The sequence below is a fragment of the Pseudochaenichthys georgianus genome, chromosome 15 (genome assembly GCF_902827115.2).
Source record: "Pseudochaenichthys georgianus chromosome 15, fPseGeo1.2, whole genome shotgun sequence".
Lineage (NCBI taxonomy): Eukaryota > Metazoa > Chordata > Actinopteri > Perciformes > Channichthyidae > Pseudochaenichthys > Pseudochaenichthys georgianus.
This window is the reverse complement of record NC_047517.1, coordinates 809703-823025: the sequence shown is the minus strand read 5'-3', so window position 1 is coordinate 823025 and position 13323 is coordinate 809703. Positions and strand designations below refer to the sequence as shown.

Sequence of the window (13323 nt, the reverse complement as noted above, 5' to 3'; positions counted from 1 at the left end):
GTTGCCTTTCCATTCCATAAAAAGCCAGAAATAACCTGATCAAGAGTTTTAAAAAATTGTTTAGGTTAGAAATAGAGGGAGACATTGGAAAAGAAATAGGTACTTAGGAAGAATGTTCATTTGAACCGTGGTTAATTTTACCTATAAGCGACAGAGGTCAACTCTTCCATCTTTGAAGATCTGACTTGATTTTAGACATTAAAGGGGTGGTGATATTGGCAGCGAAAAGGGAACTTAGTGTTCTTGTTACATTGATTCCTAGATACTTAAAGCCAGAGGCGCTCAATCTGAAGGGACATCGGACTGGTTCAATTGTGATGCCAGAGCGTTTACCGGATAACATTCGCTTTTGGAAATATTCACTTTGTAACCTGAGAATGAACCAAATTTCGTAAGAAAAGATAAAATAGCTGGTATAGAGTTACTGGGGCTTGAGACATACAACAAATAATCATCCGCGTACAGGGACAATTTAAATTCCCATCCCCAGCCGCGATATCCCAGTGAAAAGTGTTGAGGTCCTCAGATATATTGACAAAGGCTCGATGGCTAACGCAAAAAGCAAAGGAGATAGTGGACATCCCTGACGGGTTCCTCTGGATAAAGTAATATAAGGAGAATGAACGCCATTAGTGGAAATACTAGCTTTTGGGGATGTATAAAGAAGGCGTATCCATGAAATAAATATATCACCCAGCCCAAATTTACTCAGTACAGTAAGTAAATAGTCCCACTCAACCCTATCGGGTGGGGGGGTGTGGGTGACGTGCAACAACATTAACCTTTCTGTTGGTCGCTTGTTAGCAGACCCTTTACGCGATGGCAGAGCGAACAGGTACAGGCAGGGCCCATAATGATAGCCCTATAGTTTAAATCTACTACCCACACATGAACATATGGAAATGGGTTACTATTTAAAAAAATAATGTATTTATAAATGTATTTAGGAACCTATCCATGTGATTTTTAGTGGGGGTCAACCTCAAATCCTCTATGGGGGTCCAGGGGCATGCCCCCCCCCCGGTAAGATTTTATTTTTTATTTTGGAGTTAAATGCATCAATCTGGTGCATTTTGAGGGGAAGATAAAGAGACTAGATCTATGGAAACACCTAGTGCTGCGTACCTGGACTCACATTCAGGTTCAGGTCCGGACTCAAGTCCAGAGGTTCAGGTTCAGGTCCGGACTTATAAGTCCGGACCTGAACCTGACCTGAATGTAAAAAAAACACTTTTTGCCACTTAGTCTACAAATGACTTATGACAGCAGTGAACTACTACAAAGTTCAAACATTTATTTCATTTACCAAACTAAAGTAACCAAACAGTCCCTGAGCTGACTGAGCCTACATCCCTAAAGCTTTGCTGAAAGGTAGAGTGTAGAGTAGACTATACGCATTACACTGTTACACACCTACTATACAGTATACACTGTAGTGACTGTACAGTCAGAGTGTACTGTACTGTCTGTACACCATGTATTTTCTACAACTCTACATGTGTACATTATACAGTACATACTACATACATAGTGATGTACATACACACTGTTAGAAATTAAAATCAATGTTGATATGGCGTAATTTTGAATTAAATACACTATTTAATTTAAATCAGTTTTATTCTGAAAACACCGAAAGTTCACACTATTAACTTAATACTTTTATTCTGAAAATTATTCACTTCCGGTTAGCATTAGCATGTGGCGAAATGTTACGTTTTCAAACTGTGAATCGAAGGTGAAATCACATGTGATGTTGTACACTGAGCACACTGGGATTAGCACTCATTTATTGACGCTGAATAACGTTTATCAGGGAATGTTTAAATAACCACAAACACCAGAATATACGTAAGTGCTAGTTTTTTTGCGAGTCCAAGTACCGGTTCCCGACGTTCCGGTTTTAACCGGACTTGAACCGAAACTTTTTACAAGTCCAGTACCGGTTCGGCGTACCGGTACGCAGCACTAGAAACACCTATATTGAACTGAACTGTATACATTTCAATAATCATAAAATCATGGCCATAACCAATAACATACCATTTCCAATATGAAAAAAACACTGAAACTTGTTTGTTTATTTTATTTTTGGTTCATTTATAGTTGTGAGTGTGTCTGTGCTCCTGAATCAGCCTCTCCTGTCTCCCTCCTCTCCCACTGCTCCTCTTTGAGGCAGCAGCAAAGACTAGTTTTCTCTCAACAAGTTTTAAAAGTGTATGTTACCTTTTTTCACCCAGTTAACTTTTTATTTATTTATTCATGCATATTTTACTAATCACATTACATTTCATTTAGCTGACGCTTTTTTCCAAAGCGACTTATAATGACCGATCACAGGACATCCTCCCTGGAGTAACTAAGGGCTAAGTGCCTTACTCAAGGGCACACTAGTGGTGGTGTTCCTGGCGGGATTTGAACTCACAGCCTTCCGATCTTCAGCCCACCTCACTATCCATTAGACCAATCACTACCCTCTCAAATGGAAATATGTGTTTACATAAATGGTGACCACACCGTTTGAGACCCACTGAGAACTTAGACTAAGTTAACTATCTAAACACTCAGAGAGTCCTTTACCTCACCTGAGCTGAGCTTATCCCGAGCTTGAATGACACAGAGACCAATCAAGGGCTTTGATTTATGATCTGTATGACAGTGGCCATGTCGGCAGGCCACATCATGTGGACAGCCAGTCACCCTGTGTGAGGCAGGCCACTTAACAGGCCAGAAGGTGGCGAGATCAGTGCAAGGGAGCGAGGGATCATTGTCACGGACGAATAAAATAAAAATAAAAAAAACAAACAAAAAAAAACCTAATTGGGTCGAGAAATATACTTGGGCGGCCGTTAATATACCTGGGCGGGCGGCCCGCCCAAGTATAGTCTATGTGTGGGAAACCCTGCTTATACAGAGTGTATTAATGGGGCCAATTTAGATTTAAATCTTTTTAAAAATTCTACTGGGAATCCATCAGGGCCAGGAGCTTTTTTATTTTGCATGTTATTTATAGCGAGGGAGATCTCATCTGAGGTTAATGGAGAATCAAGTTCTTTTGAAACACCAGGACCTATAGTAGGGAAATTGAGATTGTCAAAGAAAGCGCCCATCTCAGAGTGTCGGATGGCGATTCAGACTTGTATAGAGAAGAATAGAATGAGCCAAAGACTGAGTTAATGGTACTAGGATCGGTATGCACCGTGCCTGATGAATCTTTTATCTGGAGGATTATGCGTGAGGCTGCCTGACGACGCAATTGGTGGGCCAAAAGGCGGCTCGCCTTATCACCATGCTCATAATACGTTGAACGTGAGCGTAAAAGAAGGCGCTCTGCATCAGTAGTTGTTATGAGATCAAATTCCGTCTGTAATTCAACTCGATCTTTGTGTAAATTGGGAGAGAGACAAATGGCTAATTGCTGATCTATTTTTTTTATCTTGCACGATATATCTTTAATTTTGGCAGAACGAGTTTTATTTAACTGCGCAGAATAAGAGCTGATTTGGCCCCGTTGGTAGGCTTTTAATGATTCCCACAACAGAGAACAAGAGATGGGTTCATTGTCGGTTTGATTGTTTGTAATTAAATCATCAATTGAAGTTGCAATACATTTATTAAATTTGTCATCTGACAACAGCAAAGTAATAAACCTCCACGGCGTTGAGTATCGTGGTTGCGGTGAAATCCAAATATCCAGAGAAAGAGGAGCGTGGTCGGAAATTACAATAGGGTGAAACATATGCCAAAATCTTCCGTTATTTATTTTTGGTCTTTCGGCTCTCATGTCTATTGGCTCTTAAAACCAGCGGGGATCAGCTGTTGAACTGCTGTTGTTTTTTGCCAGGCTCTGGTGATTGGCAAATCTGGGTGATGCTAGGGTTGCCAGAAACTGACCATGATCAAAATCGATTATTCGGCTGCCCTGGCGAATAATAATCGATTATTCAGACCATGATGGCTGCCGCCGAGATTTCCTTGACGGACACCCAATCCACCAATCCCACACAGTGTAAAGTCAAGCTGCTTTGAGCAGCCATATTGGCGGCTGTGCCCTGGTTACAGTCTCACAGGAGATACCGCTGGAAAGCTACTCTTCCAGCGATTCCGCGGATATCTGAATCATATTTCTACTCCTTTATAATCGAAAATATATGATTAATCACGTAAATTATGCGCACCTGGACGCGCCGGTGTGTCCACCGACGGGTTAATTGCAGATACAACAGTGTGTGTGTGTGTGTGTGTGTGTGTGTGTGTGTGTGTGTCGAATATTTGTCAAGGCAAGGATACGTTAAACTCACTGCAGCCTTGCGCTTTGCCAGGAAAGGTCGCTGTAACTCAGTGGTTCTCAAACTTTTTCTGTCATTCCCCACTTTGAACAGGTGGGCCTTTTCAACACCCACCTGTTCCTCATCGCTCCAATAAAATGGTAGGCCAAGCTTAAAATTATCAAATGTATCGTTCTCTAACAGGGGTCTGTTTTAGGATGAGGGTTACTTTCAAAAAATTAAAGCAAGTCGTGAGCTACTTTTACTCCTCTTTTTTGTTTTCTTGTTTTTTTGTCGGGGGCGCGAGATTCATGTGATTGATTGTTGGTCGCGTTGCTCGAGAGAACTCCCCAAGCTTCAGACACGCCCACCGCCAAGCTTAAACGCACGGCGCTGTGTGGACGGGCCGTTATAGGCTACTCCCGGCCTCGCAGCGGGGGCTACTGCTGCGGAGCGCATAAAGCAGAATCTTCACAACGAAAGATCACTTCTTTCACGGCTGCTTTATAAACTGCCCGAGCGTTATGAATTATGGACTAATTGAGGGGTCTTGTTTTCCATAATTGCTGCCTTTCATTGGCAGATCTGATGAGTAGCTGAAATATCATTAAACATGTGCCATACCTCAGGCTTTCATTTTCCCCCTCATAAAGCCTTCCTGCTCCCCCCCCCCCCTCACTTCTCATTGTGCTTTTATGGCAGCCCCTGGCTTTCATTAGCTCAGCGCTGAGATAAAAAAATCTCCACACCTCCATTACAGTAGTAGCCTTTGGCCGACAGCCCCCCGATTCAACTTGTCGAATCGGCAGCGGAAGGTGAAAAGACACAACGGTGCAGTACACACAAATCTGAGTAGGGCGACAGGACGCTCATCGACGGCCAGACATCTATCGATGCCGAAAATCAGCTCGGTGTGTAAGGACCTTAAGGGAGACAATTGAGATCCTTCTCAAGTTAGCCGGGTTTCTTCATGCAGCTCAGTATGCCAACCCCCCCCCCCCCCCCCCTCTGTTCTCTCCAACGGGGGAACAAGAAGCAATCAATGCAATTGAGCCAAGCCAGTCTCCCTCCTCAAATAAAAAGCTAATGAAAGGCTGGGAGATGTTTAACCAAACGCATTACAATTATTTCTGGTTGGAGGCGGTGGCCCAGCAGCTGCTCTCTGTCCTTTCATAAATCAGTGTTTTTCCACATCTCCCCATCAGCCTCTCCACACAGCGGAGTGTACGCTTTTATTTTGAAAGTGGTTTTGAGCACTTGGTGATTATGTATATATTAGACACAGGTAGTAGACAGATTGGTGCACCAAAATGAGCCTTTTTTTAGAAGGGAAAAACAGGAAATGCCACAGGGGAAACCATTGTTGCTTATCTATTGTATTATTGGAATACAACGAAGAGCGGCAGCTTAATTTAGAATAAGTTCTCAGTTTTATTTTACAATGTTTTTGTTAGGGCATTTAACAGGTCATAACTCCCTCTACAATATCCATTTAATAAACATCTCCTTCAAACTGTAGGGTTCTCCTTCTTTATCTGCATTGTTTACTCATGTCGATAGACCACACACACAGACTAGGCAATGATCTGTTCCTTCCAATTAAAATAGTTTTTAAAGAGTTTCAAGACGGTTTAATGAAAACCTCAGCTCTTAAATAATTTGAAAGGGTTTGGACTAGAGATGTCCCGATCCGATCATGTGATCGGGGATCGGAGCCGATCACGTGATTTTCAAAAGATCGGAATCGGGAGAAGAAAATCGGGGATCGGGATTATTTTTTTTAATTAAATATTTTTATTTTATTTAATGTTACAAAACAAAAATGACCATGTTGACGTCTTAACGTCATCCTGAGGCCTTAGTTTTGGTTAAAAATTACACAAAATCATGTATGTGTTGCTTCTTTTGCGCTTGTTTTCATAGACCTGGTTGCTTATTTCTCTCAAATAGTGGGCGCAGTGTCTGATAGTAGCAGCAAGCTAATGAGAGGCTACGTTCGGCTGGTGACTCGGGAGTCGGTACAGAGAAAATGTCAGGAGTTTGGAAGTATTATAAAATTGAAAGCGAAGGCAGTGTAACAGCCAGATGCAATGTTTGCAAGGCGGAGGTTCCGCGTGGTGGAAAGAACAGAGCTACGTTCAACACGACCAATCTAATACGCTACCTGAGAAACAAACACCAACAACAACACGACGAGTACACAGCGGCCACTCAGGTAACGACACTGAAACAACCGATACTTTCAGAGACTTTCAAAAGGAAAGAGAAACTGCCCCGGAACAGTGGGCCAAAAGAATAACAGCCAAGATAGCTGAATTCATCGCGTTGGATGACCAGCCGTTATCGGTTACCTTTTTCTCTCTTAATGCATTGCATAAAGATCGGATCGGGAAAAATCGGTATCGGCAGACTGTCAAAATCAAATGATCGGAAGGTGCAAAAAAGGTGATCGGGACATCCCTGGTTTGGACCAATGTGTATCTTTCTATAGGCCAACAGGCACAATGATCTGTTTATTTGGGTTCTGCATTTTTCAAAAGGGTTTAAATGCATTCAATCGTAGTGCATAAGATTTCCTGCAAAAATTCATATTTTTCCGATATCCGTCTGCAGTTAAATGTTGCACCTGCGGTAGAAATTGCATTGTTTTCATGTGAACTTAATTTGAACTAAATGGTAAGAATGTCCTGAATTTGAACTCTAATCTTTGTTCTTCCAGAGGCGGGCCCTCTGCTGAAGTCCCTGATGGAGGGGGACTTGGAGGAGGTCCTGCTGAGCCCACAGGTGTTGGACCTGCTTAGGGGAGATGGCAGCTGCAGTGAGGGGGAGGACATCGAGGCCTACCTGGAGAAACAGGTGCTGCAGTACCTCACCTGTGGCACCAACAATGAACACACCAACAGGTACAACTTTATTTTAAAATTCCATTTAACCTATTCTACACCGCCCCCCCCCGATACCGGGGGGAAAAAACGCGTCATCTGCAGGAAACCGCGTCTGAGGGCATCTTAATATTCAATAAACTATGAATGTTTTATATCCATGTAACGGGAAGAAACTCAGCTCACTGATCATTTTTATTTTCAAAAAAACCCACAAAGCTAGCGCTGAGCCTATGAATTAGCCACGAGCGAAACATGCTAACGGGGTGTTGCACAGAAACTCACTCATAACACCCTTATTGCTTATCGTAGCTGCACGCCCAACCCATCGATTCGCATCGTGAGATGACACAGAATCGATAGGTACCTACATTATCACTCCATGATTAGAACTCGCAAAGCTATTAACAAGAACAGACATCACAACATGTGGCGCTAGGTAGCTAAAACCGGCAACATGGCCTACCTTGGTCGTTGTCTGGTCAAAAGTGGTTGTAAGAGCCATATGTTAAAATGTATAGTTTGATATATTTGAATATTATAATCCTTTGTTGTTAGTGCTATTATATCATTTATTTGAACCAGTCGTGTGAAATTGACGACATAGACGACCGCAGCTGTTCGTGATTACGAGACGTTATAGCCGAGGGCAGCTGCTGGTGAAATCAAGTTTTATTTATTTATTTTTTTATTTATCCTTTATTTATCCAGGAATGTCCCATTGAGATACAAGATCTCTTCTTCCAGGGAGTCCTGACTATATTTATATAGCATATATTTTTTTTTTATATATATTTTTATTGAAGACACATAAAAAAGACATTTGGTACATTGACAGGGACCACAGTTCAAAGTTACTAGTAACCATTTAGTCTCTACTATTGTGTATCAATTGACAAGCCATACATGGTTAATTTTCTCTTGAAGGCATACAGTATTTAAGCCACCTTCATAACTCAAACAGACCAGATAGCCAAATATAAGGGAGTAGTTTACCGACTGAACTAAACAAGATAATAATAGCAATAAAATCAAAATAATAATACTAAAACAATACAAAGACAAAAAATTAACATAAATACGTAATAAAGAGGAAGGGGGGGGGTGTCCATCAATCATTCAGTAACCAAAAATGTGAGAGATTGGAAGAAGGTTAAGAAGAGTTGCCACTTAGTGTAAAACATAGAGGTTCTGCCTCTTAATGAAAACTTAATTTTCTCCAATTTTAGAAAAGACATGATATCGCTGCGCCACTTAGCATTGGAAGGAGCTTTTTTGGATTTCCAGTGAAGAAGAAAAACTCGTCTTGCCAATAACGAAGTAAATGCCAGAATATCTAATTGCCCCGAGTTGTATCTGTTGTAATCTCCTGGGCACCCAAAAATGGCAATATGGGGACTAGTGTTGTCACGATACCAACATTTTGGTTTCGATACCGATACCAAGTCAAGAATTGCGATTCCGATTCTTTTTCGATACTTTTCTTAAAAAAAGGGAAACACGGAATATCGGCTTTAAAATTAGGAATAACAGATGATTTTAGCAGTCAGAACAATCAATCAATCAATCAATCAATCAATGTTTATTTATATAGCCCAATATCACAAATGTTACATTTGTCTCAGTGGTCTTCACAGTGTGTACAGAATATCAGTATGACAATACGACACCCTCTGTCCTTAGACCCTCACATCGTACAAGGAAAAACTTCCAAAGAAAACCCAGTTTAAAGGGAAAAATGGGAGAAACCTCAGGGAGAGCCACAGAGGAGGGATCCCTCTCCCAGGACGGACAGACGTGCAATAGATGCCGTGTGTAAATTGAAAAGATAATACATTTGCAACATAGGTAGTCCAGATGTTTGGAAATGCATGTGTGTATAATAGGAAGATGAATCCACGAGGATATCCATCCAGGACCGATGATCCAGGACCACAGCCACGAGAACAACTAAAGCAGCAGTGTTACTAAGAACAGAAACGCCAAAGAGTCACATCTAATATAAATATATATAAAAGCATTTATTTTAATTGTGTAGCAGTGAGTTTAACATTTTGGCAGCACTGTTGAGCATTTTGAAAATGTATTTTCATGCCTCTGTGCAAGGCTTAGTCTTTCTATCTTTATAGCCACTGGTGTAAAGTAACTAAATTCATAAACTCAAGTACTACTTGGGTACAATTTTGAGATACTTGTACTTTATTTAAGTATTTCAATGTTTCTTTTGCTACTTTGTACTTCTAATCCACTACAGTTCAGAAATAATGGTGTACTTTTCCTCCACTACATGTATTTAATCCCTTTAGTTACTTCACAGATCTGGATGAATGATGTGAAATATAATCAAGTGTTAAATCAGACTTTAGTTCCACTTGGAGTAAATCCACCAGCTACCCTGCAGTCTACAAAGTACTTCAGACTAGCTGCACCTTCACCAGCTACCCTGCAGTCTACAAAGTACTTCAGACTAGCTGCACCTTTACCAGCTTTGAGAACACTTTCATGATCAATCATTATAAAACATATCATATATATTATTCTGAAATGGACCAATCTGCACAATGACTACTTTTACTGTCGCTACTTTAATACTTTTAAACTGTAACGGAGTATTCCTACACTCTGGTGCTTCTAGTACAAGACCTGAGCACTTCTACTTTTACTGTCGCTACTTTAACTATATTTTGATGATAATACTTTTGTACTTTTATTTGAGGAACATTTTGATTGCAGGATTGTTCCTACATTCTGGTACTTCTACTTTAACTCAAGTACAAGACCTGGGTACTTCTACTTTTACTCAAGTACAAGATATATAGGCTACTTATACCACCTCCGTTTATAGCCTATGAAAAAAACTAATAGAAAACGAAGGCTAAAGCTAACGTTAGCAGATAGTGATGCTAGTTTGCTAGTTAAGTTTGCTCAACGATAATATTGCGACAGAAAAACTTTTCAGTGCACATCACGCTCTGCCGCTCCGACAGGGAGCTCTGCTCTGAACACCTGAACGGCCCGTTCACAGACTTCTGCCGTCTTTTTTGTCAACAAGCCGAGGCGCAGCGGCAGTTGCACTCCCACTTGCAGCCATGCTTCTCGTTTTCTCACATGCTCTGGCAGCTAGCGCGTGGCCACGTGCAAGAGAGAGGGGAGGGACTTAGAACGTGCTTGAGAGGAGCGGGACTGCAGGCACGGCTGCAGTGCAAGGAGTGGAAGCAGAGCGCTGAACACACACGGCTCTTATTAAACGGCGTTTTTTCACGGGAGTACTTTCCCCCGTCATTCTTAAAGTACCGATACTAATGAAATGGAGGAATCGTACCGTTTTTAACGGCAGGGTATCGCGGTACCTTTCAAGTATCGGTACACCGTGCAACACTAATGGGGACAGACTTTCACAGTGAGTGAGAGTATTTTTGCGATATCCTCAAAAAACTTCTACCAAAAGGAAAACACTAATGGGCAGGAGAAGAACATATGGAATAGGTTGCAGGGAGAGGCTTGACATTTGTCACAGATGTCAATAACAGTGGGATATATTTGTGACAATCGTGCCTTTGAGAAATGAACCCTGTACAGCACCTTGAACTGTATGAGATTGAGACGAGCACAGGATGAACTCGTATGAATCCTGTTAAGAGCAGTGTCCCACCAGTGATCACCCAAGTTCACACCTAGCTGAGCCTCCCAGGCAGCCTTGATTTTAGTGGTGTGTGAGCTGTCATCGGTCAGGAGTTTGTTATATATTTTTGAAATAAGTGACTTTTGAAGGGGATCGGAACAAATAAACTCATCCCATATTTGATTAGGGGGTAGAGAGGGAAAGGATGGAAACAGGGATTTGGTACAGTGTCTAATTTGGAAATAACGAAAAAGGTGAGATGTTGGGAGTTCAAATTCCCTTGATATATCAGTAAAACTACGAAAGGTATTATCCTTATAAAGCTCTCTAAAAGTCCTCAGGCCCTTCTCATGCCATACAGAGAAAGTGGGGTCAGATAAGGCAGGTCGGAATAAATGGTTTCTAGGGGTGTAACGGTTCACAAACATTTCGGTTCGGTACGTACCTCGGTTTTTAGGTCACGGTTCGGTACGTTTTCGGTACAGCAGAAAAAATTATCACAAAACATAACATATTTTTTTTTAATTATTATTAAACTGTGAATAATGTATTCACTCAAATAAATACAAAATATAATAAAATAAACATTAAGGTGCAGCATTTCGATGAACTGAAATAATCTGTATTTGTACTGTACTAGTACCTAAGCAGCCAGTTTGACATTAGGACTTGCTTGTCATTGTATTTTCATGTTTTTTTAAAGAAAGATGCACTTGTCCACATTGCTGCCGAAAGGGCAGATCAGCTGGCACTAACAATGTCTCCTGCTGTGGAGAACACCCTCTCTAGGGACAGAGGCAGCAGATACAGCCAGGTAGCGCTTTGCTAACATGGCAACATAAGGATATTTGCCGTTTGTAATAGCTTTGGCTCGGTCTGAACTTTTTGCGAGTGGTGGAGGCTTACATGCTAGTGGGAGTTGGGTTTGCACTTCAGTCTTTTGGTACCGGTGATATTCACGATCGGGTGATGCCTTTTCAAATGAGTGTGCAACTTTGATGTATTGCCAGCCGCGTAACCAATTTTAGTGGATCAATGCCGACAAACAGCTTTGGTTCGGTCCACCTGTCTTTGTCCGTCATCCTTGTACGTAACTGCGAAACTAAAATGTTCCCAAACCAGAGACTTCAATGATGCTGGAGGATTTTCGAGCTCAACTTTATCTGCGTTCGCCATTTCGACAGTTCCTCAAATTACTGACTACATTTGAACGCATCCCTCTGACCAGCTCGTCCAATGAAATGACTTGCTTGCTCTATGACGCGTTGAACACAATGGGAGCAAATTACTCTGAATGCTGCGACGCAGCACCTGAGATTACTTCCAAGAAGTTGTTCACGTTCTCAATTTTTTATGTTTAACGTTATATTCGTTCGGTACACTTCGGTACACACGTGTACCGTTACACCCCTAATGGTTTCCCAATAAAGGAGCTAAAGTGGATGCAGAAGTAAACTTAAAATGCCTCCTAAATTAGTACCAGATTTTAAGAGTAGAACTCACAACAGGATTATTTGTATGTCCAGAGAGGTTGGTGGGAATGAAAGAGGTAAGTAGTGCCATAGCGGAGGATGAGCCACAAGACTGTGCCTCAAATCTAGACTATGGAGGATGCACTGATTTTGACCAAAATGAAATCTTGTGTATGTGTGAAGCCCAATAATATAATTGGAAGTTCGGGAGAGACAGTCCAGCGTTAAGTCCAGCGTTAAGTCTACATCTTTGAAGAATAGATTTACTTATTCTGGGTGCCTTTCCATTCCATAAAAAGCCAGAAATAACCTGATCAAGAGTTTTAAAAAATTGTTTAGGTAGAAATAGAGGGAGACATTGGAAAAGAAATAGGTACTTAGGAAGAATGTTCATTTGAACCGTGTTAATTTTACCTATAAGCGACAGAGGTCAACTCTTCCATCTTTGAAGATCTGACTTGATTTTAGACATTAAAGGGGTGGTGATATTGGCAGCGAAAAGGGAACTTAGTGTTCTTGTTACATTGATTCCTAGATACTTAAAGCCAGAGGCGCTCAATCTGAAGGGGACATCGGACTGGTTCAATTGTGATGCCAGAGCGTTTACCGGATAACATTCGCTTTTGGAAATATTCACTTTGTAACCTGAGAATGAACCAAATTTCGTAAGAAAAGATAAAATAGCTGGTATAGAGTTACTGGGGCTTGAGACATACAACAATAAATCATCCGCGTACAGGGACAATTTAAATTCCATCCCCAGCCGCGATATCCCAGTGAAAGTGGTTGAGGTCCTCAGATATATTGACAAAGGCTCGATGGCTAACGCAAAAAGCAAAGGAGATAGTGGACATCCCTGACGGGTTCCTCTGGATAAAGTAATATAAGGAGAATGAACGCCATTAGTGGAAATACTAGCTTTTGGGGATGTATAAAGAAGGCGTATCCATGAAATAAATATATCACCCAGCCCAAATTTACTCAGTACAGTAAGTAAATAGTCCCACTCAACCCTATCGGGTGGGGGGGGTGTGGGTGACGTGCAACAACATTAACCTTTCTGTTGGTCGCTTGTTAGC

The 13323-nt window shown here is 41.4% G+C and overlaps 1 protein-coding gene across 1 annotated transcript in view; it reads left to right on the top strand.

Annotated features, from left to right (window-relative positions):
• The first annotated feature begins 6990 nt into the window (after positions 1 to 6990).
• The window catches only part of LOC117459943 (tetratricopeptide repeat protein 27-like), a 78474-nt gene continuing 72141 nt past the window's right edge, over positions 6991 to 13323 (top strand). Inside the window, exon 1 of the mRNA XM_034101113.2 lies at positions 6991 to 7171. Within this exon, the coding sequence (XP_033957004.1) occupies positions 7014 to 7171 (158 nt within the window). The 5' untranslated portion in view covers positions 6991 to 7013. The remainder of the gene's footprint in view (positions 7172 to 13323) is intronic.